This window comes from Stegodyphus dumicola, chromosome 9, assembly GCF_044657685.1.
Source record: "Stegodyphus dumicola isolate Sdum_Otavi_A_Nest chromosome 9, ASM4465768v1".
Taxonomy (NCBI): Eukaryota; Metazoa; Arthropoda; class Arachnida; order Araneae; family Eresidae; genus Stegodyphus; species Stegodyphus dumicola.
Window position 1 is genome coordinate 15848458 of NC_140776.1, and position 27600 is coordinate 15876057.

General features: G+C 32.9%; 1 protein-coding gene across 7 annotated transcripts in view; it reads left to right on the plus strand.

Moving 5' to 3' along the window:
* LOC118184793 (cell adhesion molecule Dscam1-like) overlaps window positions 1-27600 on the plus strand; it is a 1226874-nt gene that overhangs the window by 615117 nt on the left and 584157 nt on the right. For all 7 annotated transcript variants that reach the window (XM_085823248.1, XM_085823249.1, XM_085823251.1 and 4 more), the window contains one exon: window positions 7860-8129. In XM_085823248.1, the coding sequence (XP_085679374.1) occupies window positions 7860-8129 (270 nt within the window). The remainder of the gene's footprint in view (window positions 1-7859; window positions 8130-27600) is intronic.

A 27600-nucleotide genomic window follows, 5' to 3' on the forward strand; every position in this document is an offset into this window, starting at 1 on the left:
CGATAAAACGATTAAATGCAATCCAGAAACAAAATCGATTCAATGTCTGTTTAAAATATTATTAGAATACTATTTGTGTGAATACAGTGGGCAAATAGACTGAAGAAACAGGCAAATCACTGAAAATTACTGAGAAGGTCTTTAGTTAATTTTCTCAGCTTCATCTGGGAATACAAAATAGTAAAGTATTAGTTAATCATATTCTGCACATAATCCAAAACGTTATTAAATATAGCATTTGAATGGATAATTTTCTGAGGAAATTTGGCAGGCTTTTATTCAAAAACACGTCGTGATCGTCAGGTATAATTATGTTTATATTTTCAGTTTCGTATCTGAATTGATTTAGCAGCTATTTTTTTAATCCAATGGCTTTTGAAATGAGCAATGACTTTGCAGTTTTCTGAATATAGATTTATCTCCAATAACGTCAATGCTTTACCGAAAACGCTTTTTTTAAATTTTTCAGCAAATCACTTACATAAACTTTCAACTGACTCAGGAGAAAAATAAATGCAAATAATTCAAAACACTAAAAAGCGCAGGCTATTAAGTTAAAATTAACTGCTAAATTATTAAAAATCCAACAAAATAAAAAACAAAAATTCTGATATGGACACCACAATGCTTGCTCTATGGCTTATTAAATTATGCACCATTTTTTGCTGTATTTCATTTATTTTTTTTTTCACCTAATTTCACTAGAGATATATTTCTGATTCAATCAATTCACTTCTCATTTCGTGGCAAGACAAAAAAGTACATAAAAACACAAAACGTCTTCATTAAAAATTGTAAAATACAGACAAATCTAAAACACCATAAAGATTTAAAAATGGTTGAAAATACAATTTTTACAATTAAAGTTAATTAAAATTACCCAGAAAGACTGATTTTTCTGTGCACAAAACGTTTGGCCTCACTCGGCAAAAAGTCACTGAAGTTGGCGCAGAAACTGACTTAATGCACTATACTACTAGGTTTCAATTGTAAATAAATGGTGGCATCGTTAGGCTTAGTGGAACTTAAATAACTTTTAAAGTGCTGATAATTCTACAATTACTGCATGCAGATATCTAAAGACAAAATCCTTAACCGAAACATATTTCAATCACTTTTGAAGCAAAAATACGCAATTTACCAATATATAAAAATAAAAATAACTGAACTCACCGAGCCTGTTCGTATATATATATATACCTACTCCGTGGAATACGAATATATATCTCGTATATCTAACTTAAATTGATATACTTATTGGTTGTTGATTGCAACCAAAAAGGAAGGTGCACATCTAAATGTCAAATTTTCTGGCTAGATTTTAAAAATTACATTTCTCTAAGTTTTCATTTTAAATTATTGTGCATTGGTAGCCAAAATATGTATCTTTTGATTTTTTTCTATTCACTCATTTCATATTTTCATAACATTAAATCAGGTCGGCGACAATTCAGATGTTTCAAAATTGCATTCTGAGGGTATAAAAGTTGCCAAATCCGGTTATGTTTTGCGATTTTATCTACCTGTTTGCAGCATATTATCAGCTAAAGTTTTCACTATTATGTATTTCTAGATGAGCAGATTCAAATATACTTTTTTTTCCAAAAAAACAGAGAATTAAGTTTGGAGATGGACATTTTCTGCATTAGATTGGAAAGACCACACGAACAGTGAAGGTTCTGGATTTACAGTTTTATGTTTTGATTACCATGTCAAATTTTGTAATCAAGAACATTAAAAATTTAATTAATTAAGTAAACATTAAACTTTTAATTAATTTAATTAAGTTAATACGAGAAAATCTGACGTGGCCACCACATGACTTCCTTCCATGGCATATTAACTTATATGCATTTTTTGCTGCACTTCATTTAAACTTATTTGCTCGAATTTCATTCCAGATACGTCTCTCATTCAACGAATTCAGACACCACTTCGTGGCTAGGCAAAATTACTTTAAAACTCAAAACATCTTCTTTAAAAATCGAAAATACAGAAAAATCTAAAACACTAGTTAAAAATAGTTGAAAAAAATATTTAGAATGAAAATTAGAATTTCTGTGCCAAAACAAGCAATTCGGTCAACTGGTAGATGACAAAAGTTTCTGTGCACAAAACTAAAAGTTAACGTTTGATCTAACTGGGCAAAAAGACACTGAAGTTGGTGCACCATTTGAATTAATTCACTATTGTGCCACTAGTTTCAAATGAAAACAACCGGCGACCTTATTATGTCTAGCGCTAATTAAACTTTTAAACTGCTGATAATTCTACAAATACTGTAGATATTTCACGTATGCAAATTAACTATAGGTATAAAAACCTCAACCGGAATATAAGAACGGCAAAATTTAATCCTTTTTAGAGCAAAAAATTCAAAATTTACCAACTTATAAGAATAAGAAAATAGAGCTCACAGCTGGGTAAGATTTGGGGTATATATATGAGCATAATTAGATCGCACCATTCGTGTTCATATATATAATATACATGACGTAATTACTTGCGAAAATGCTTTTTCTTTCACCATATTCTCACAGCCTTTCTTTTGAAGGGAGGGAGGGATATGTAAGATATAACAAAATATGATGGCTGAGCTAAAAAGTAATTGACGGCCTCAAAATTAACTATTCTTGATTTGGTATCCTCCCCCATAAATTTATCTGTTCTCCAAAATTCAAGATCTTTCAATGCCACATAACAACCTAAAATTAACCAATCATAGCTTAGAGTACTTTCTGCATTTACTAGGTATAAATACCGTTCGAAAGTAATTACACCATCCCTTATCCTAGCTTCCACCACTGCCGAAAATCTGCTATGCTTACTCGTCTAAGAGGACATTGTCCCCTTTCACCGGTGTATATAAGAAATTATTGTAATTCCTTATGATCTAGAAATATTTTATCTACTAAGAAATCATTTAGTATGCGTGAAAACAAAGATAGGGAATTCTTGAAATTCATTGGCGTCAGCGTCATCTTTCCGCCTTTTCACTCGACTATCGAAAGCTGATAAACGTACTGGTGTTAAATGCACATCGAAAATACTACATATGCATATATATGTTTGGTGCGGTCTACTGAAACAAAAAAGAGAGGTGCACAACAAGATGAGTTTGTTTATGGGACTTATAACAGTTCCATAAACAAAATTTCAACTTTCTACGGCTAATCGTTTCTCAGTTATATGCGATACATACATACGTACGTACTTACTACAGACATCACGGAAAAAAATCCCTTCTGAAGCCATTTTGGATGAATTTTATGTTTATTCTTCCTTTAGTCCTTTATTCTATCTGTATGTACAGATGTCACACACAGAATTCGTCTAAATGAATTGGAGAGTGGTCAGAATTCGAGAGTGGGAAATGGATTCAATATTTTCTTTGAAATATGGTACCCGAAAATTTGTGTGATTGTAATACTTCCTTTACGTCATACAAGGAAGCAAAAAATTATGAATGAAGGTCAACGTAAATTGTTACATTAAAACTTAATAACAAATTATTTTTGCAAATATATTTTTGGAAACCTCTATAAAATACAGAAGGTTCATCTGAATTTGACATGAGTACAAGATAATGAGGAATCTGAGAAAACGGGATTTGTTTCAAAGAAGTTTTATTGGATTAGCAACTGAATATTTTTAACAAGAACATTTGTTATAATAGCATGCGATCAGATAGCATTTTAGAAAAAAGTTACTGGTTTTCTCTACATATAATAAAAAGAAGTATTTGTCTGTCTGTGCGTTGTTTTCGTTCGTGCTGCGCGTAAGCTAATAGACCCAGGGCTACGAAATTTAGTACATAGGGTGCATCTAGACAAGAGCCAGTGCACCTCGAAGCGAAGTGATTTTTTTCAAAATTCAAATGATTTTTTTTTTTTTTATTTATTTTTTTTTTATTTTACGTTTTTTGATGTGCATCAAATCGATAATTCTCCCTCATTATATCAACAACGATGGCACGCCGCCATTGTTGCTAATATATAACTGTTGCCACTCCGAAAAATGAGGGCGATAATTCTGTGCAGTTTTTAAATTTAATGTTTCTCCTTGATACTGGACGTTTTCGAAAGAAGGCAACGGGAAGATAGTTAATTTGTTTATTAAGATAATTAATATTTGTATTAAGGGATATTGCTTATTTGTAATTTTTTTATATGTAATACATTTTTATTGAATTTTTTTGATAAAGTTGTTCTGCAGAGTAAAATTCTGCCCAGTTTTTAAATTTAATATTAGGGGTTCCTTTTAGGCATTTTTTTCGGTACGTTTAAAAGCCAGGCAGAAGCTAGCCGCATAGCGGCTAGTATTTTATAAATTTAATATTTTACAAACCATTAAAACAAATCATTTTAAAATTTATTTATTAGTCTTAGAATTTACAATAATCGACATTAAGATAAAAAAGGAATAAGAAAAAAGATTTGAAACCGCATGTTATTTCCAATTAATGAATTTTATTTATAAAATATTACTATCTTTAGTCACTGCTACCAGAATTTTTTAGATTGACAGAAATTAAAATACTCTTCCAAAATAACGTGCTCTAAAAGTTTGCTTTTTTTTTTTTTCCTTCAAAACCTCTGTGTGAGTAAGGTTACGTGTCAAACATGCTAGTGGATTGGGGAAAATGTTGACTGCTGCATTAAAGATTGTCATATTAAGTCTTTAGACTTTGATTAATTTAATTACTTAAAGGAATTTGTGTCATTTTTAAAAGCATTTTAATAAAACAAACATGTGCTTTAACAAGTGCTGAGTATACTTTAATTTCAGTGGCTAAAGGGACCTTAAACAAGATATATGCTATCATTGACAGATATATCATTTTCCTAGGGCAAATATCAATGACATATATGCTGCCAGCTTGAGTCTTCTTCGTTTAATTCTCGCGTCTTTTCTCTACAATTAGAATAAAATACATTTGGCTTGGGAGTTGTCAGATGTGTAACTGGCAGCAATTTTCATCGCAGAAAGTCATTCCAAGGCAATTATAATTGCAGAAAGTCATCGATATATGTGTGTGTGCGTTTTAATTGATGAATTTAAGGAAATTAACGCTGCCGTAAATTTCCTTGGTTAGTAAAATTATAAAATTGAATTTGCCGTGATATTACGAATTAAAAAGGTATGAGCATTATGTCATATTGTAATAAATTATATGAAAATACTCGCCAAAGCAATATAACGCATCGGTAATCTATATTTATAAAGAAGAAAGTCTCTGTGTGTGTTTGCACGCTAATAAATGAGTCAATACTATAACAATCGTCTCCCAAACTTTCTAAAAAATTTTCTAAAGTCCTGTAAAAGGTTGACGTCTACTTTTTTCCAAAAAGAAAAATAACTGAAAGCAGAGATATTAATTAAAAACTCGGATAAACGAGAATTTTCGACCTCATTTTCCCGAGTGGCAACAGTCCCGCAAGCTGGAGATGAAAATCTGCTTTATTTTGAAAGTCGTTGCCAAATCGTAGAGTTTGTTAAGAAAATCGTAAAGTTTGTTACTTTCAAATCGTAGAGTTTGTTAAGAAAACAATTTTTAAGTTTTACAATGAAATAAAAATAACATTGCCAAACATTAAAGTGATTAGCTGAGACATTAATTAAAAACTCCGAAAATATTAATTTTCGCACTCATTTTTCCGAGTGGCAACAGTCTCGCGCGTTGGAGATAAAAATGCTTTATTTCAAAAAGCATTGCTCTCTTAGAGTTTGTTAATCAAAAATTTGTACGTTTTGCGAAACCTGTACATATAAAGAAGAATATCTGTTTGTGCGTTTGTTTGTTCGTGTTATTTATTTCTGATCAATTATAATAAATTTCTTGCCGCGTTTAATAGACTAAAATTGAATGTAGGTGAAATATTGAATGGAACTTGATCTTTTACAACCATTTTATTAAAAAGACAAAAATCATTAAAAGCTTCGTACCATTGCTGCTTAACCCTTTGCGGCACAGTGTGTCCATTCTGGACACACTTAAAAATTTCCTTCTGTACGCACAGAAAAATTGAATGAAAAAGGATTTATAGATTACTCTTAACCTTCTTTATTTCTAGTAGGTGGCAACTCAACACAAACCAGTCCATATATTTTAGCCATGTTTAGATTCTTAAGACCCACATTTTTCAAAGAAATCTTCCAGATTATTTTAGGGTATTAAAGGAATTGTTTGAAAAGAAATTTCTATGTTATTTTTTGGCTGTATGCTAATTTCCTTATTCCAGATTATTTTTTAATTTTTACCTTGAAATCTTGCCTAAAATCAAACGGCGAACCCTAGGTGTGCCCAGACCGGGCTCACCGATCATCTAGGACAACTGAGAGTCTGTATTTTTGGTTTCTCCGCATGTCATCGGTCTGTTCGTTGAAAACAATGCCCGTTTCAGCACTCGTTTTGAAGCTCTATTCAATCAGTGTGCCACTTTAGGCACAACCACAGAATTAAAACGATAAGTGCTATTCTCACAAAATTTTACTTGTGTACTCCTCTAGACCTAATTAGACTGCCTACATTTTTTTTTTTTTTTTTTTTTTTTCTTATCAGAACTTCGACTTTAAAAGGTAGTGTGTCGGAAAGGGTTAAAATGAGAGAGAATTACTTTACTTCTCTATCGAAAATTTTTTATGTGTGTTCCATATGGCATCAGACGGAAACGTGCATGACTATGAATAGCATTTTTTTTGCATAGTTATAAGAGAAGGATATCCGTATCGTTCTTTCTGTTGTTAGATACATTACTCTCAATCTAACGTAACTGGCATCAGGTACTTCCGCTAGTATAGAAATAAAATAGACGAATTCTTTTATTTGTATTAATCATAATGACTATTTCACCATCTGTTATTTGTTTTAAGTAAATACACACTGACCGCATTGTACGGTACTGTATGGTTAGTGTAAATTTCTTGATTGACATACATCTGAGAGGATTTAAATCCGATAAGGACTGGTCTTTCATGATTTAGTAGTGGAAAGGATGAGAGGAGTATTAAAATCTGCTGAGATTAAAGTTCTCTATCAATAAATTACTAATAGTAAAGACTCTAAAAATATTAGAACGCCTCCAATAACCTCCAGTTTCATGTTTCATTATGCACCCGTGTCAAAACTACCATAAAGCATAAGAGAAATAGAAAGAGAAATAGAATCATCTAAAAATATTTAAAAACCGTATATTTTTAGAATTTCCGATAGACGATCTCTTGTGCTGGAGATAAAACTGCTTTATTGGATCCAGGTATCGTTGTTTTTTCGCAGTGAGAAAAACATACATACATTCATGCTGATCCTTCATTATTTAATTTCTTTAAATATAATGCAGGGCCTCAATATTTGGTGGCAACAATCTGAAAAGTGATATAGCCGTTTATAGTAATACGACGCAAAATACCGTTTCGAGATTAATAGACATTCTAGGCAAACACTCTTTTGGGCTAATAAGAACTTAAAATTAATTACTGTTCATTCTACGGAAAACGGCTGAATTTTCAAAGGGAATTACTCATTTTCCACTAAATAATCAATAATTAAGGAATGATCTATAATTATGAAATTCTCTCTCTCCATATATATATATATGCAATTGTAGTGTTTTAAGTTTCGATGTTTCATTGCAACATTTTCTCGTCTAAAAGTATGCTATCTTTTAAGGCTACTGCATTGCAATGGGGATATGTTTAATTCTTTAACCAAACTCTTTCTCGTAATACAACAACCTGTGATTAATACTAATCTAGTTAGTAAATATTGTATCATATTTTATATCCCAACACTGTGTATTGTGTTAATTTATCGATGCTGATCCCACATGCTGATCTTGTAACCTTTGATTTTCTTTTAGTGCCCATTCAAGTTCGTGTGACTCCAACTCAACAAACGATATCCGTTGGTCAGGCGACTCACTTTAACTGCACTGTTTCCGGATTCCCACTTTATGGGATCTCCTGGACAAAGAACTTGCGTCCGTTGGTGACGAATGAGAGAATCCGACTTCTGGGCACAGATGTCCTGTCTATTAGCTCGGTCGTCCGTGACGACAGGGGGATCTATCAGTGCTTCGCCCACAACAATTTCGACTCTGCACAAGCCTCTGGAGCTCTACTTCTTGGAGGTATGGAACAAATATTTGTTTTGGCTTCTCTAGGAATTTCATATAAAGGTTTTTTTTCCCGCAACAGTTTATTTTATATGTTATCAGAAACACGAAACAGATGATATTGCTTGTATATATATATAATTTTATTAGAAACTAATAAGAAAAGAAAAAGAAAATTAAATAATTCTTTTGCGCCGATGCTGCAAAAGAATGAAATATGAATTTAACAAATACAATATTACTATTCCATTCAAATAAAGCAAATTAAAATTTTAAATTATGAAAATTCATTTGCCAACAAAATAAAATGATAAATTATTGCTACGAATTAATTTGTAATAACATTCAATTTCCTAAAGCATAAAGTACAAGCATGTAAGTACATGAAAAAATATAATACAATCCAAAAATTTTATCTTAAAATCTTTAATTTTTCTTAAACTAAATTTAATTTGCATAAAGTGAATAATTGTTGAGCAGGCAGGAGAGAGATCTTTTCAAGAGGATGTAGCCCCAAGCCTAACTCTTCAATCACTCACTTCGTGTTTCTCAATTCAATTATTCACTTTATGCAAATTAGATTTAATTTTTAAAAAAATAATATTTTAAGACAAAATTGTTGGATTGTATTATAATTTTTCATGTATTTAGATGCTTGTACTTTATTTACTTATTCTGTATGGATTTGAATAATATTGCAAATAATTACTAATGAAGTTTGGTCAATGTGTAAGGATTATATTAATTTATCTAACAGTTATATTTTGAGTTATAGTTACTGTCCTATCTTTTCTTAATTTCAAGCTTCCAACTTCCGGCCAGAAAGTATTTTTAGAATCGCGTTTCAATGCAAATGAGGAGAAGTATTTAACTGTGACGTTCTACTGACTTCGTGAGAGAAAACCAGTGTTTCTGACTAGCGCGCGTTCGCCTTTTTAGGCTACTCTCTCTCTTAAGCTATTACACGCTCCGGCCGTACTTAGGCCCTTGATAGCTTCGCCGTTATTTAGCGTTAAGGGGCCAACTCTGTTAATATCTTGATAGCTTCGGCTATATCTTTTTAGTTAAGTTTAATTTCTTAGTTCCTGAGTTCAAGCCCGAGTAGAGGCTTTATTGTAAAACACCAAGAAGGAGTTCTGTAAATTTAATTTGGAATAATAAAGGGTATTTAAACCTTCCCAAGTTTCATTTTCTGTCTCACGAACTCAGGCGATTGTTCGCTTACAGTTCTTAAGATTCTTTAACTTCAACTGTAACTTAAAAGTACACAGGTTAGAATGTTACAAATGGAAAAATTTTCAACGCTAGCGATTTCATATGAATATGAAATTGAATTTTTCGGTTCAATTTTATATCATTCAACAGAAGTTTATTACCCTGCAATTATCTAGGTTTCTGACCCTGTTTAGATAAAACATTTTTTTTTTCCTTGATATTTTTCTAATAATTAATTTTCCGTAAAAATGCCGTTTTGCTTACTTATTTACTTTCATACAAAATGGACTAAAAATGTTAATGGGATGATATTTTAAATAATAATTGTTTCCAAAATAATGAGCCTTACTCGATTCTGAGGACTAATTGCATTCCTCCAAAGTTACAGATTTGTAGCGAAACCTACACTCACGTAAACTTAAATAAGACAAAATACTTAAAAAAGGTGTTCTAGTAGTTTACTGCTTTGATAAGTTAACCATTATAATTACTATTGTTACTGCATAAGGTATTTTCTACATGCCTTCGTGGTATAATGGTAGCACACTCGGCGCGTATTCCAGAGGTCCAGGGTTCGAGTCCCGCGAAGGTATTGCGTATTTTTCCCTTCTCCTGCTTCAAAACACCTAAAGCCTCTAGAACTGCTTTCTCATTTACTTGTTGGAGACATATATAATACAGCGGTGTGCAATTTATGACATGTGCAAGAATTCGAAGAAAACGTAACTGACATGCAGCTGTTTCCGGACACTGTCATTAAAAGTTTTTCATTTTTTAACACAAATACCACCATCCGGTATTACTACTGTTTACCAGGTTGTTTCATTAAATATAAAAAAAAGGGGAGTACGGAATTTTGTCATATTTTATCTTTGAGACATTTTGCAAATGATTTTACTATTTCGAGGTTTAAGCACGAAAGTGCTTTTATTACTCTATTTTCATTCCACAGTGTTCCATAATTTTAGTTAATAAACTACTTGTAGGAGCATTAGGCTGTTTTGAAGCAGCAGACATGAAAAATGAACAATGCCCTTGCCGGGACTCGAACCTAGACCTCAAGAATACGCGCCGCGTGTGCTACTGCTACATTACGAAGGCATGCAGAAAGAAGAGAGAAAATACCTGATATACTCCCTCTTTTAAAGGGCACCTGGGGACTAGGGGACCCAATCGCCAAATTTTGGTGGTGAACAATCATCATCCACCCCCTTTTTTAGTTCGGGAGCCACTTTAGAGTCAGCAGTTTTTTCCCTCTCTCTTTTGCTGGACAAGTGAAAAATGAGCATTGTCATCGCTAAGACTCGAATCTCGACTTCTCGAATGCGTGCCGAGTGTGCTGCCGTTACACTACAAAGGCATGCGGAAAAGAGGGAGAAATTACCTGATATAATCCCTCTTTTAAAGGGTACCTGGGGATTAGTGGACCCAGTTGCCAAATTTTGGTGGTGAACAATCAACATCCAGCACCTTCTGTAGTTCGGGTGCCACTGCAGAATCAGTAGTTCACTGGACAAGTGATAAATGAGCAATGTCTTCGCTAAGACTCGAATCTGGACCTCTCGAATGCGCGTCGAGTGTACTACCGTTACATCACGAAGGCATGCAGAAATGAGTCAGAAAATAATTTATATACTTATCCTTTTAATGGGGGGGACAGTGTATTACGGGACCATGTCTTCGTATTAGTAACTTTATTTGGATTTATATTTTATATATGTATTAGCAAGTATGCATGTATTATACACGATTGGAAGGAACTTTCGCTTCCTAAGAAACACGGCGCAATTAAAATCTTCAATGCCTTAAACTGCTGGGTTGACAACCAATTCTGTATGGATTATGTAATACTCTGGGACGGAAGCCTATCAGTGAATTTTGGATTTCGGTATTACACGGGACCCAATCTCTAAATCCTGGCGTCGAAAAATCACCATTCACTCCCTTTTAGTTCGGGCGCCACTGTAGAGTTATTAGAATTTTTTGAAGCAGGAGACCTGAAAAGTGAGAAACGCCCTCGCCGGGACTCGAATCTGGACCTCTCCAATACGCGCCGAGTGTGTTTACCGTTACACCACAAAGTCTTGCAGAAAGGAGGGAGGAAATACCTCTAAGAATTGGATATATAAAAAACTGAAAATAATTTTAAAACTGAATAAAACTTTAAAAAAATTTTAATCGCATTTCTTTCTCACTTAGATAACTCAAAAACATTTAGCTATGAACCTGCTAAAAATAGTATTTAAAGGTATGCAGAAGTATTAATGTAACAGGAATTGCGTTGTTTTGACTGGAATGATAATTACGGCAATTATATCTCCTGATGCTTAATAACTGCCATCGTGCTGGAACACCATAAAGCCCCATCATCAAATTCGGGACAGTTAGTGATAAACGCCATGTTTAAGTCATAGAGGATTTGCTTTCCGTCCGAAAGCTAATTTCCGTCTGAGCATTCCAGGTAACGCAAGCACTCACAACCTATTACGCATCATCGCTAGATTGTCAAAAGGCTCTGCCTACTCAGTAAACATCGAATTAATGATATTTAAAAGGGATCCTACTCTACGATCTAGCGCGATATTAATAGATCGAATTTCAACTGAGGAGTAGAAATTAAGTTTTAGATTCTCGATGGCGATTGGCTATATTTCGGATGATCGCCGATGAATCAAAATTAAAGCTGCACACCACGCGTTCCCTGCAGCTGACACAGCATTAGAGCAGTAATATATGACTGCTAATCGCAAAAGCCGTTTACTGCTGGTTATTACCCGTCAATCCCTGCGGTGAAATGGATTACTGCGATATGGCATCTCGATAGCGATAACCGTGCTGATGAGTTATAAATTAAACCAATCGAGGACAGCAGCAATTCTCGCCTGAGGGATGAAACAAGTAAGGATTCTCACCTTTTCGGTATAAACAGCCAAGGAGAGTTAAGTCATTTCAGTTTTAATTTATTTTACTTGCCACAGGCTAGTATTTGATTAAAGCAAGAGTTTGATTGCATATGTTAACTCTTGTATATAACTCTTAATATTTATTTATACTTCTAATCCGCTTAAATAATAAAGTTGTCAGGTTTTTGTAAAGTAGTGCAAACATAGTGATGCGAATGTATAAAACATAATTAATTTTCATGTAATAAACGTCTGCCGTTTATTCATAGGTATTTCGAAGTGTAGCTTAAAAACGTTATGCTTAACTTCGAAAATTTAAATTTTCTTTCCTCACTTCTGTTTCTTAAAAGAAAATATATCAGTGATGTGGTTGTAGAGTCATTAGGATTTTTTTCGGAAGCAGGAGAGATGAAAAATATGCAACGGCTTTGCCGAGAATCGATCAGATAGGTTTACAAAACTTTTTTTGTCTTTTTATGATTAACGTTTTGCGTGTTTTCTTTAATAAATATCACATTCTTGGTACTACGCCACATAAAACTAGATTCAACTGAAAAATCACAAAATATTTAAAAACAGCATATCTTCAGAATTTCCGACAGACAGTCTCGCGCCCTGGAGACAAAAATAAGTTATTCCATATAGTGTTGCCACTGCTCGCTTTGAAAACGTTCGGTTTGTTAATCAAAAACTTGTTATACGTTCGTTCGTCGTTTGATAATTAAATATTCGTTTTTCGTTATTGGGTTTTACAAAATAAGAAAACAGATTATAAGAGAAATTCGAAATTTGGACTTCATGGTGCCCAAGTTCAGGCCTAAGTTATTCAAATTTACAGGGCTGTAGGTCCCGTTATTTTTTCACAATGCAAGAAGCATGCATCTATTCATGCACTTTCTTCATTATTGAATTTCCGTGGATCCTGCATGCCTCTTTGGAACTGTACAAGGCCACGGTGGCTCGATCATGGTCCGAGGTGTATTCTCTTGGCAGTGCTTGGGATCTTTGGTACATGTACCAACCCCCTCAATGCGATTCAGTACGTAGATTTGCTTAGAGCTCGTCTCCATCCATTTATGTTTTCCTGTCATTCACATGCAGGAAATGGAGTATCCCAGCAAGATAACTGCACCTCTCACAAGTCCTGATTGCCTACTGCCTGTTTGGATAGGCATTCCTCTGACTTGTCTGTCACGAAATGGCCACCTAGAAACCCTGACTTAAATCCTGTTGAGCACCTTTGGGATGTTTTGAAGAAAGGTGTTAAAGCATATCACGCAACATTGGCTAAACTTCCTGAATTGTGGATAGTTCTAACCAATGTTTGGCAAGCCATTCCGGTGGAACGCTTCCGCAAACTTGTTGAATCTGTGCTTCGTTGTGTGGCAGCCGTTATCTAGGCCAGACGAGGCCCAATACGTTACTGACTTTCTATCCCTAACTCAGTGTATAAAACCTTTAAACTTTCAATTAAAAACTACTATGATGAAAATTTGCCAGCAGTTAAAAGCAAGCAAACATTGTAGGCTCTTATGGCAGTTTAAACAGAATTGATGTATACACCACATGACTTCCATGTATGGAATATTAAATTATACGCAATTTTCCCGCATTTCGTTTAAACTTCTTTCCTCGAATTTCATTAGAGATATATTTCTCATTCAATTAATTTAGTTCTCACTTCTCGACAAGGCAAAAAACATAAAAATACTTTTATTTAATTTGAAAAGTATAAAAAATACAAAACATAAATACAGTTAAAACAATTTAAATAACAACTTTTACAATTAAAATTAGAGATTCTTCGCCAAAACCAGCAATTCGATCAGCTGGCAAGAAGGCAGATTTTTCGCCGCACAAAACTGAAAATTTACTTTTGGTCTCACTAAGAAGAAAGACACTGAAGGCATAGAAACTGACTTCATTCGTTGTGGAAGATATACTGAGTCAATATATGGGATAATTTAATAACTCAATTCCAGAATTAATTAAGCATGATTTAATTCGCAATAATAAAAGTTGGCGTTATCTATGCTGATGCGAAGCTAAGTTTCTTTAGATTGGTAAAAAATCCACCATTCTGCTAAACAAATATGGTTGTAAAATGTAAACAAAAATAGTTAAATATTACGCTTAGCAGCACTTAAACAACTTTTAAATTGTTGCTAATTCTGCAACTATTTTTTGGAAGTTAACTAAAGGAATGAAATCCTTAACCGGAAGATAAGAACAACATAAATGAAAATTTTTAAAGCAAAAAATGGTCAATTTATGAACACATATGAATAAAAATACTGAGCTTACGCAGCCGAGTAACAGAATGGGTAACTTATATGCTATTGGTGCCCCTGATTGCAACCAAAATGGGAGGTTCACAACTACATGTTATAGCAGTCCTATATACAAAATTTCAACGTTCTGAGGCTATTCTTTGAGTTATGGAAAATGCATACATACATACGTACGTACATGTCACGAAAAAAAATCTCTTCTGAATCCATTTTAAATTAGTTTTATAATTCGTTTGGGGGGAAAATGATACCTTTTTTTTGTCCTTACCTACAGATGTCGCGCAAAAATATCGTTAAACTGCATCCGATAGCGGTAAAAATTAATATTTCCGTTGAAATATGGTACCCGGAATTTTTCGTGAGTACTATATTTCCTTTACTTCGTACAAGTAAAAAATACAGAGAGATGCAATATATTGATACATATCATTTTCCGAATTACCAGAAAAGACATGCCGATTTATCGGCAAATGTTTTATATTAGTTTTTGCTATTTATCGGTGTACCGGTAAACTGGTTTACGGATATTACAAACTCTTGTCAATATACGGTTAACATCAAGCACGCAACCACTGTACAACTAAAATGAAAAGTTTTGATGTACTGTATAAAACGTCTATTTACTCAGATATTGTATTTTCGCTTCCCTAGAAAAACTAAATTTTTCCGACATTGCGAAATGTAATAAATATTTTGAGCTAACTCTTATCGGAGGCTAATGGTTTTATCTTTTGTTTCTTAAGGCCTGGTTTATAATTATCGCATTACTTAAAGTAGGTATCTTACATGATAAGACAGAAGAAGAAATAAAAGAAGCTATAAGTAATCGTTCTGCAGATATCGGTGATGTTAGAAAGATTTTTCTTGTCACCTTTGTGTATTCCAGACAACAATATCTTCGGAGAGACCAAAAAACTAAAATGAGGTTTGGACCATGTCCAAAAGAAGTTCCATCGACGTTAATTTTGCAAGCCAAGAGGGGAGGGTGAGTTGAATGCGTCCAATAATCGAATAAGGTACCATTTGAAACACTGACACGTTTCTTGTTACGTGAGAAAGTATGTATTTAAGCCATAGAGGGCGAACATTCTTTCACAGCTTTTGTCGAAATTACTTATTTGCTAGTTAATATCAGACAAATCACCTGCAGGATAATATTGCATGCATCACAAAAGAATCTATAAGTACTGGAGTTCTGGATTATTAGCTCAAAGAGGCAATTTGCCAAAAAGGGCTATTAATTTCGTTTTGGCACTTTGCGTTGGTTCACTATAAACGACGAATCACTTTTTAAATTGTTGCCCCCAAACATTTTCGTCCTGTATTGTGTTTAAAGAAATTAAATAATGAAGAATCTGCATGAATGTATGTACGTTTCTCGCATTGTGATAAAACAAGGGTACCTAGAGCCATCAAAATTTGAATAACGTACGTCTCCATGCGAATATGGATACCCGGAAGCGTTAATTTAGAACTTGGAATTTGGTTTGCTATCCATTTCATATATTTAAAAGCATTCATCAGTTTTTGATTGGGAAACTCAACGATTTCAAAGCAAAGTTCTAAAGATATGCTCTTTCTAAATATTTTGTGATATTGCTGGGGAACTGAATTTTATGGTTTAAGGGCGAAGAACGTAATATTTAATAAATAACGGTGACGCACAAAACATTAAAAAAAGCCCCTTTGGGCGTAATGTAAAATCTGAAAGCTTCCAGATTTTTTTTCGTTAGTTTTTTTTTTTTTTTCTTTCTAGCTTTCTCTACCCATAGTGAAACAAAACAATTCGAGTTAAACGATCCATCCTTCTTATACTGGATGAAATAATTTTCCTACATGTAAACTAATAAATCTAGTTTTCCGAGCGATACATTTTATAGTATTCCAGGTTTTTAAAATTATTAATAGTAATTATTAAGTCTAGGGTACAAAGCTGCACGAAAATTAAATTTCCTGTAAAGTAAAAAATATACTTTTACAATTCTTTTGTCGTGATATAATGTTTGGAATTCATGATTATGCAATGTTAAGGAATCTTGCACTTTCATAGCATTTCCTGCATTTTTACTTCCTTATACTAAGTAAAGAAACCATTTCAGGTACTATATTTCTACAGAAATATCCATTTGTTTTATCACCGCTGCATGTACGGACAGAATAATGGAGTTTTTTCCTCCAAACGGACTATAAAATGGATTTTAAAAAGATTTTTTTCATGACGTCTGTACGTACGTATGTATGTATGTATCTCGTATTACTCAAAAACGATTAGATGCAGAACGTTTAAATTTTGTAAATGCGACTGCTCTAACACCTAGTTCAGCAACTCCCTTTTTTATATCAGTAGGAAACTTATATATATCCACCTCGTTATCCGGCCTCCATTTTCGCAATCGTTGGTCGTAATCAAGCAGTTCCAATTTCAGAAGGCTTTTAAATGAGCAAAATTTTCATATTTTTGCAATATAAATTTTTAAAAAAAGAAAGAATTTTGGACAAATAAGAAATATAATTTTTTATGCTGTCCGCCGAATCTCATACTTATGTTTGGGAAAGTTTGTTTATTTAAAAACATCAAGTTATAAGAAGTGTGACTCTCATAAAAATTGACTTGGATATTTAATATCAAAATTTGGAGTCTTTGGTGTCATTCTCAACTTGACTTGAGGGATCGGTTCATTAAGTTAAAAGAAATAGAAGAAATAAGTTTAAATGAAGTGTAAGAAAAATGTGTATAATTAAATAGGCCGTACAAGGTGTGGTATCTGTCATGTGATGCCACATCAGCTCTCTTTTCTTTTTACTACCTTGTACGAAGTAAAAGGGGAGTATTGTAACCCCGAAAAGTTTCAGGCAGCATATTTCAACGAAAATATCTATTTTGACCGCTATCGAATACATTTTAACGATGTTTTTGCGTGACATCTGTACGTGAGACAAGAATAAAAGACTCGTTTCCTCCAAAAAAATTATAAAACTGCTTTAAATTAATTCTGAAGAGAATTTTTCGTGGCGTCTGTATGAACGTATATGTACGTACGTATCTCGCATAACTCAAAAACGACTAGCCTCAGAACTTCGAAATTTTGTATATAGGACTGCTATAACATGTAGATGTGCACCTCGTATTTTGGTTGCAATCGGCCGCACCAAACGTATATAAATATATTTATATATATATATATCCACTCTGTTACCCGGCTCGGTGATCTCAGTTTCTTTACTCTTATATGTTTGTGAATTGTACATTTTTTGCTTTAAAAATAATTCAGTTATGTTGTTCTTATCTTCCGGTTAAAGTTTTTATGCCTTTAGTAAATCTATATGCAATATTTTTAGAATTATCAACAATTTTAAAGTTATTTAAATGCCTCTAAGCCTATATATATATATATATATATATACATTTTATGGCGGCCATTGCTTGTTTACATTTCAAACAGCACAATAGTGGATTTGTTGCCAATCTAGGGAAACTTAGCTGCGCAACAACAAAGATAACGCCTTCATTTATTATTTCGAATTAAATCATGCTTAATCCTGTCTGGAATTTTTCGAGGAAATAAGTGTTTAAGATTTACTTCGTAATTTTTAATACAGATATTTTGAGTTTTTATGTATTTTTGCCTTGTCGCGAAGTGAGAACTGAATTAATTGAATGAGAAATACTCAATCGTCTGTGCAAAACTGTTTCTTTTCTGTTTTGTTTGCTTAATTTCTTTTATACATCGTTTCTTTTATATTCTATCTTTATTATAGTATTTGAATAGAACATGCGGTAACGATTAGATAATTTTTAAATGATATAAATTTTGTGCATTCTGAGTTATAATATGATCGAAATATAATACTGTTAAGTGAACCTAGCGCCAGAGTGTCGCTACGGTAAACGAATAGACTGAATTTTAAAGAATGCATTTATTCTATTGTGATTTATGAGCTGTCGGCGAAGTAGATTTAATTCAATCCAATAAATTCAAATGAGATGCAAGAAAAAATGCGTATAATTTAATATTCCGTATAAGGAAGTCATGTGTTGTACACATCAGATTTTTTAAATTATATTTTCGGACTTTTTATAACTTTATTTCTTCTTTCTAAATCTTCTTTTGTTTCTTCGTTCTAAATCTCCTTTTGTTTTTTCCTAATACTAAATTTAATTAAAAAAAATTGTAAAATAATCGCAGAATCGAACATACTCATAACAAAATACACGTTATAAAAATTCACGAACACACTGAAAAGCAAATAATTCAAATGTTGCCGTAGCTATGATTTTTTAAATTTATCTTTCAATTCGTATAAATGTTACTTTAAGCGTAAAAATGGAAGCTAATTCATTCAGATTCTGTAAAACTTATTTATTAAAACTTTCGCGTGCAAATGTACCGCGTAAATAATACGCATAACGCATATTTAAATTTAAAATCCTAAAACAGTATTTCTGGTGAGCAGTGCACAAATGTATGAGAGTAAATACTTCCCTTTTACAGTCTTTGGCTACAAACTTAACTTCCCAAAGTAGAATTTAAAAGTAGCCCTCAAATTTTAAAAAGAGAGGGAGAACTACTTTGTTAGATGTTTTCATCAGTAAGTAGGAAGACCCCTGAGGTGCTGAGGGGGGAAAAACATTTTCTGGTGTAGACGGCTTAATGGAGTCGTAAAATCGCTTGTGCTGTTAGATATCCGCCTGCCCCGCTTTTTTTTTTTTTTTTTTTTTTTTTTTTTTTTTTTTTTGTACAGTTGGACGATCGATATATGAAAGCAAGTGTTATTGATTTCATTATGTTGTCGGGAATCTAAGTCTTATTAAAAAAGGAAATAATAATAGAAATGCAGTTCCAAAAACAGTTATAAGTTGCATACGTTATTTGCTCTAAATGCCATCTGAATACTTGCATCTGAGTACATTTTTTTTCAAATAAAATAGCAGTTTTTGCTGCTGAATGTATAACTTATACTGGAATTATCGAAAAGTTGTAAACGCCAGAAATTCAGATTTTATATTACACCCAAACGGGCTTTTTCTCATTTACAGACACATACATGTTTCGAGAGAATTTGGGCTAACGCCACTAAAATATTTAAAAAGAGCATATCTTTAGAATATTCGATAGACAGTCTCGCACGCTGGAGATAATATTTTATGCCCCACACAGTGTTCATTGCTTGCTTTGAAATCGTTTAATTTTTTTTTAATAAAAAATTCATTAAAGTTTTACAGAATATGAAACAGACGGTAAAACAAATTCGGGCATCCAGGTGCCACTGTTTGAGTGGAGGACTATGTTATTCAGAATTTTATGACTCTAGGTACCATAGTTTTTTTCACAGTGTGAGAAACATACATGCAGATGCTTCATTATTTAGTTTCTTTAAATATACTGCAGGGCGATAATTTTGGTGGCAACAATTTGATAAATGATTCATCGCATTTAAGTGATTCAACGCACAATGCAGTTTCGAGACTAATAGCCATTCTTGGACAAAGCTCCTTTGGGCTAAATACTATGTTTCATATTTCAGTGATTCTCATTATTTTTCTAATGAGTCAAAGAGCAAAGAAGTGAACTGTACTCCTTCCAAGCGCGACGCGTTCAGTCCTGAAATTTTAAAGTTCCTCAAAATGTCAGGAATAATGGTACTTTTAAAAAGAAAAAAAAAATCTTAAAAAAAACAAAATTTGAAATGTTTCAGATTTTAAATTACGTCCAAAGGGGCGTTTTTTAACATTTTGTGTGTTACCTTTCTTTATTAAATATCATGTTCCTCGCACTTAAACCATAAGATCCAGTGCAACAGCAATATCGCAAAATAGTTTTAAAACGAGCATATCTTTAGAATTTCCGATACAGAGACTCACGCGCTGGAGATAAAAATGTTTTTTCTGCACAACGTTGCCATTGCTCGTTTTGAAATCCTTGAGCTTGTTAATCAAAAATTCGTCAAAGTTTTAAAAAATAGGAAATCGATCATAAAACAAATTTCAAATTTCAAATTTGGTCTTCCACATGCTCATATTCGTTGGAGGATTACGTTATTCAAAATTCGATGACTCTATGTACCGTTGTTTTATCACAATACGAGAAATATACATAGATTTATGCAGATTTTTCATTATTTAATTTCTTCAAATATAATGCAGGACTCTAACATTTTGTGGCAACAGTTTGAAAAGTGAACCGACATTTATGAGTCCGACGCAAAATGCCAAAACGAAACTAATACTCCTTTGGGATTCAAATCCCTTTGGACTAAAAAAAAGAGGGAGGGAGAGAGAAAAAACTGTTGCATTAAGCTCTTAAGCGAAAGTCGTTTTACTATTAATTTATATATAACATAGACTTCTGTATTTCACACTAAGGGTGAACTATTTTGTTATTTTCTAATTCCTATCACCACCATTAACCAAGTTTAAATAAAACAAAGAAAATATGCATCTTATTATTATTACTTCTCTGTTCATTATACTACTACTCTGTTTATTATTAATTATGCTTATTATTATTACTTATGAATGAGCGGGCAACTGTTTTGATTCAGCACAATAAAATAAACTGCGTCACTTAACTTCAGTTGCCCGAAGCTTAACAAAATATAATAATCATTGAATTTGTTTTCTTCTGATGCAAATTATCTAACAATTATTATCAACGTGTATTTTAGCTAATATAAGTATCAGTTACTATATTTTGGTTAATGGAGTATACTGGATAAATGTCTAGTGCGCAACTCTGACAGAACTACAAGCTAGTTTAAAAATTCGAAATGTTACGCGAAACGGAGTACTTTAGGATTTATTTATATTCAAATATAAAAAATAAACATATCTTAATAAGTTTAATATCTCTATTACTTAATATAAATCCCCATCATAAAATCTGTAAAAATTGAAAACGCAAAATAAGTAACATTTTAAAATTAAAATAAAGAAACACTTTTGAATGCAAAGATTGCGACTGAATTGTTGACAAAAGATGGCCAAAATTCCCTAATATTGCTGACGTGGAAACTAGAAACTATTTTCAGGCGCACATCTGTAATTCGCGTCTTTGTGTTGGATATCACGAACTTCATCTTTGGAAAAATTTGATTTCATTTATAGCTGCTTCAAAATAGCATCATGATTTTCTCTGCAAAAGGCTATCAGCATAGAAAGTTTGTCATATTGTTGTTGATGCTCACTTGTTTGACGTATCGTCTGTCTACGAGAAGAACAGCACCGCCACAGTGTCTGGCGGGTGGCGGTAGCTATAGCAACAGGGCTAGTATTTCAAATAGGGGAGAACTAAGAGTTGCTTAATTGTTATTTTGTTTTTGGCTCCCTCTATCAAGAGTTTATCATTCGTCTTCAAGACACCCCTACGGAAAATGGGTCAAGGCTCGTTTCTACGGCAACAGACAGCTGCAGACTAACTGGCGAGAGCTTTTCTTATGATAGACAGCCTAAGGCCACGGAATTTCTCGTGGCAAGAAGCGCCTAACAGCCATGAGCACCATTCAGGTGACAATGCGATTTAGCTCACTTCCGCCCCCAATTTTGATGGAGAACTTCCCGGAGGGGGAATGGTTCCGAGGGTCTTCCATCCCTCTCCCCTTCCATTAAGTCCACGGAGGTAGGAAGTCCTTTCATGATCCTCCATGATCAAGCCACACTAGAGACTTTCGGCTTGCCACACTGACGCTATGCATTCACAAACATTAACGCCTTCTAGGGGATTCGAACCCCGTCCCTTCGGCACGGCAGTCAGCGACGGTAACCACTATACCGTTTAGGCGGCAATTTAGCCACGTAGGAATTAGTTTTTATAAATCAGTTAGAGTAACAGTGGTAAACCTCAGATTCTGTAACGAATCGTATAATTAAATTAAAATCGTAATGTTTTAAATTCAAATGACCAACTAACGTGCCGATGTCCTGTACAAAGTTCAACCCTGTTTTTAAGCCAAAATGATTAGTCTCAAATATTTTTTTTAAATGTTAACTCTAGTGTTATGAGTTAACATCAAAATAATAAACAGAAAAAAAAAAAAAAAAAAAAAAAAAAAAAAAAACTCATTCATATTTTGAAGAAAAATCACTTCGAGGTGCTTTGGCTCTTGTCTAGATGCAGCTTGAACTAAATTTTAGTAGCCCTAGGTCTATTAGCTTACTCGCAGCACAAACGAAAGACACAACACACTAACACTGACAGACGCTTCCTTTTGTATATATATAGAAGATTATTTTCAGTTTACTTTACGTATTTAAGATTCATTAGATTTAAATATACTCCACTTGGTAATTCCTTTCTTGCAGAAGTATTTAGTTAAGGCCTTTTTAAAGATGAAAACAATTTTTTTTAATTTTGTTTTAACACGTTCTTTTAAATTTTTTATTATTTTTCCGTATAGGAGAGTCTGCGCAGATTCGTCTCTTTCCTTTTATAAAAATTAATTTTAAAAATGCATTTTGAACTATGTTAAGAATTAGTTATATATATATATGTAATGATAGCACAATTTTGGAAGCACTGATATAAGAGCAATGAGACATAGAAGCTTAGAAATACTCATGGCGTAGATAATTGATACTTAAACCGTTGACCCTTGAAGAAGAGGAACGAGCCGGATTAAATTGCTTTTTCTTTTATTTAACTTCCCATTTGCGGCCACAATTCACTTGGCACTCCAATCGTGCCTATTTCCAGAAAATTATTTTGATACTATTGCGATAGAAGCGAATATAGATGATTGCAGCATCATCTTAACAGGATGAAAGCATAAGGGAAAAGAGAAGAGTATCGCACAAATTCAGAGGAAGAAGTCTAACAATTTCAATTCCATGTACGGAATCAGAATTACGTAAGAGTCATAATACATGGATTAGTCTCGAAATGACGCAGTGAAAATAGAAGCCACCATTTTTAGAGTACAGAAAGCAATTTAATTTTTTACTCTGCCAATTCAATCTTTTACATATTCTTTATTTTTCTTACATAATTCCTCCCTTCAAGGAGAAAAAGGCGTAGCGACAGAGAAGCCTTTTTTAATAAAAAAGCGTAGGATGTGTACCTGTGCTTCATAGAAGTGTTAGCATCGAAATGTTGGCTACGATTGTGAAACAGAATTAGTTAATTAATGCCTTCATGTTCTAATCTTCAAGATACCTACTGCTCTGTCAATCTTATGTGCGCAACCTGGAATCAGCAAGTCAACTACACCGAATTGTGCCAAAACATGTGCGATACAAGTTTTAAAGACAAAATCCATTCTTCGAAATTTACTCAAGCATATACGATGATTTAATAAGTGCAACGTAATTCAACAGCAGCATGAAAATGTGAAAAAAATTAAATCATACATTTGCTCCGAGTGCTAAATGAAATCTAGTGCCAGCCGTTCAAAATTAATTCAGCGTTTGTTTATAGTAAAATGACGCAGTGCAAACAGAGGCCACCATTTTTAGAATACAGAAGAGAAACTTACATTTTTACGCTACCAATTCAATCTTTTAAACATTTTTTTTAAAAATTTTTATTACATGTATACAAAGGCATGCGATATGATATACCAAATCATTCGTTTAGCTGGAATGCAGAGCTATACTTTCAGCTATACTTTCAGAAATTCAAATTAAAAATACACGTAACATGTAAAATGAGTGTATTCTATATTATTTTATTTAAAAATTTCGTTCACATTAAATTTGTCAAACGTATTATCCTTCTACTAATTCTTCTATAAAATTACAATTATCAGACTATTTGGGCAAGTTATTTCTCTGAAATTCCAGAATGATTAAAACAGAGAATAGTTGGAAGTCAACAGAGAATAGTTGGAAGAATATCATATGCAAATGTTTGAAGATTTTAGTCTAATGTGATAGTTGATTTAATGTGTTTTAATTACATGTTAACATCTTTCTAAAACAGCTGCGAAAAGCACTTTTCATTTCTTGTTTTACATTTTAGCGTAAAAATATATTACCCGTCTAAAATATGTTGTAGCAAACTATTTATTTAAATATAATCTTAAACACTCTTTTCTCATCAGACAGTTATTCTCTCTGGGAAATGGATGTTCTAGACACGATTTGTTTTCTTCTTTCCATTTAGAACATATGGAATGATTTAAAACCATTATTTATACTTTTCGCTGTCTTATTTTGTTCTTACTTTCTTTGCACTCTGCATAAATATTCCAGACCATTGTAGCATTTTTAGTGTCCAGTGTGAGTATGTATTGATTTCGAAAAGATATGCTAAATGTTCTGTTTTTTCTTTTACACGTTTCCTTTCGCCTGTTGATTGCACTACATGGATGCAAAATTTATATTATGTTTTATTGTAAAATGGAAGTTTCTCAGTTATAAAATATTTTAGTATAACATTATTCGCTGACGCTCTTAACAGCATCTTCCAGTTTAGTTTATTGATGTTTCCGAGTATCCTCAAAATATGCTACAGGAAAACTAAATTGATCATTCTGATGGTTACAGTGCCAGCTGATGTATCACTTTGTACTGCCTTATTGTTTCTCGTGTGTTTATTTCTTGTTTTATTGTTCTTTGGAGAAGTCCCATATCCCGAAAATCATCACAATTTGTACCTCTGGCTTCGAAAACTACTTGAAGTTTTTCTGCGCACTCAAAAGCTGTTGAGTATGTTGGGGAAGATTCAAGTTGAAATTCTTCACATTCGTCGTTATCGTCTCGGCTTTCATTATTTTTTACACTTGCTTAAATCTGTAGCTTAAATTTCAGTTACAATATTCTCAGGAGCAGATATCTCGGAAGTGATAAAGTTGGCGTCAATAGATATATAATTTTCAATTTCATCTCTATTCATTTCCAAATTTTCCAAGACGTCTGCTTCTTCTTCCACAGTGATTGTGAAATATCCAATCCAGCTTTAACTGGTAGTTCGGTTCGAGGATTGAATCCCGCGAACGGGCTGGCTGCATGGGTATTTTCGTGGTTTTCCCCATGTGCAACGTGTATACGAGCCAGTTTCCCTTAGAAAGACCTCCACGAAGGCATCCCTCCCCTTAAGCAGATAGCCCTAGTGTGCTTTGCCGTAATTAAATACTCCACCACACCACCACCACCAATCCAGCTTTAAGAAAGCAGTATGTTGATGTAGCGTTTTCCCATGCATCGTTAATTAAACGTACCGCTTCGATCGTTACATTAGCATCTGGGATTGCGCCTATTACTTTTCACTTCTATCGAGAAACATCAAAATCAAGTGCTATCGGAAGTTTTATTTAAAACCTTCTGATGATCTCATAGGCTGGATAACGCTTGTAGAATTCCATGATAAAAAGACCAATCCTGATCACGCACTAAGATAAAAAAAAAAAAAAAAATGCCACCGTCACGTGTTCGCTGGATTTATGACTCATGACCGACTTCCGGTTGACTTCGGAATGGTAAAGAAATTTTTCCAAGAAAGGATTAGCCGAGATAAAGATGTGGAAGTAAACAGAAATTTATATAAATCATAAAAATATTGCTCGTTATAACCGGGGTTCGTTACAAGCGAGTTAAGTTCACATAAACGTAATATTATACCAACCAAATAGTTTCGATTTTTTCACTAAATCTGGGTTCTCGTTAAATCTGGGATCGTAATAAGCGAGTTGTACTATATTATATTTTCCGTGCTATAATATTGCGACCCAGTAAATTTTTAAAAGCAGACTTAGCTGGTTGGAAAACTAGAAAATGCCGTGCTTTTTATTAATAGTAAACGGTAAAGACCAAGAGAGTAAGCTTATTTTCATCACAAGAAGTAAGCCAGCGGTTTTCGCAAAATTCCCTTAAAAGAAAGTGGGCATAATTAGGATTACATTCAATTCAATTATAAATGCGAACAGAATTTAAGACAGTAAATTAAATTATTTCAGTGTTTCCTTTTATTTATGATTTTAATTAAATTTCGGTAAAGTGAGAAAAAGTTTAAACGTAATTTTACTTTTATTCTAAGAAGAGAAGAAATGCTAAGGTGAAATAATGAACTCAAACTTTAATCCTTTAGAGAACTACGTTTATAATTTCTTCATTAAAAAATGAATGAAATACAGAAAATGAGATTAAAAGGCTTTCTTGGGAGTTAAATGTTTCTAAAATTAGCCGTGCCCTTCATTACTTGAATCAAAACTGAAATCTTACGGAAGAAATATCAAATTAACTACTTAAAAAGTAGTGAAATTGGTAAAGAAATTATTTTCCCGTTATCAAATGTATGAATTCTCACTTTTAGAATAGATACAAATTATTCACGAATTTTTTTTTAAACACGAATTTAATTTTTAATAAGAATTTTAATTTAATCATTTTGTAAACTCTTTTAAATTCTTTGGTAAATTAACATCCGATTTTTATTATAAATGAAAACACCAAATTATCTTCATGATTTTTAAAATATGTATCCGTCAGACCTTATTATTTTAATGCACATTCAAAAAGACTTCTATAGTGGTTTTAAATCACCATTTGCTATCTAAAATGTTTAAATTCCTAATTTCATATTTTAATAAGACAAGCAAAGGAACAATCGAAAAAGAAGATATATATTCTCTTGCCAAGACCATGGCAAATATATCTTAGAGTGCAACACGTCACCAACCACTACGTTCTCCCACTAACGAGAACACTATTACATTCCACCACCGAGTACATTTACACATACAACCATTTAGTTACAAATTTTGCAAACAAGTAAATTAATTTTAATTTCTTTTCTAGTTCCTATTTGTACCTAAATTTGTCTTTATATACCTACCTTTGATTTTGCGTATAAATCTGAAAGAATATAAAATACTTACCTCTTGATGGGGCGTATAAATCTAAAAGAATGCGTAAATTTGTATTTAAAAGTCTAACTTTTGATTTTTCATTTTGTTTTCAAATTTCTTCTCCTTTTGTACATATTTCGATTATTTTATAATAATTTATACAGGTTTGAATAGAATTTTTATTAGTTTTATAGTACTGTGAGAGTGTCGAAGAATGTTTTACCTAAAGTAAGTATCTCACTTAATTCAGTTCTTAACAAGTACACTGAAAAAAAAAAAAAAAAAAAAAAAATGCTG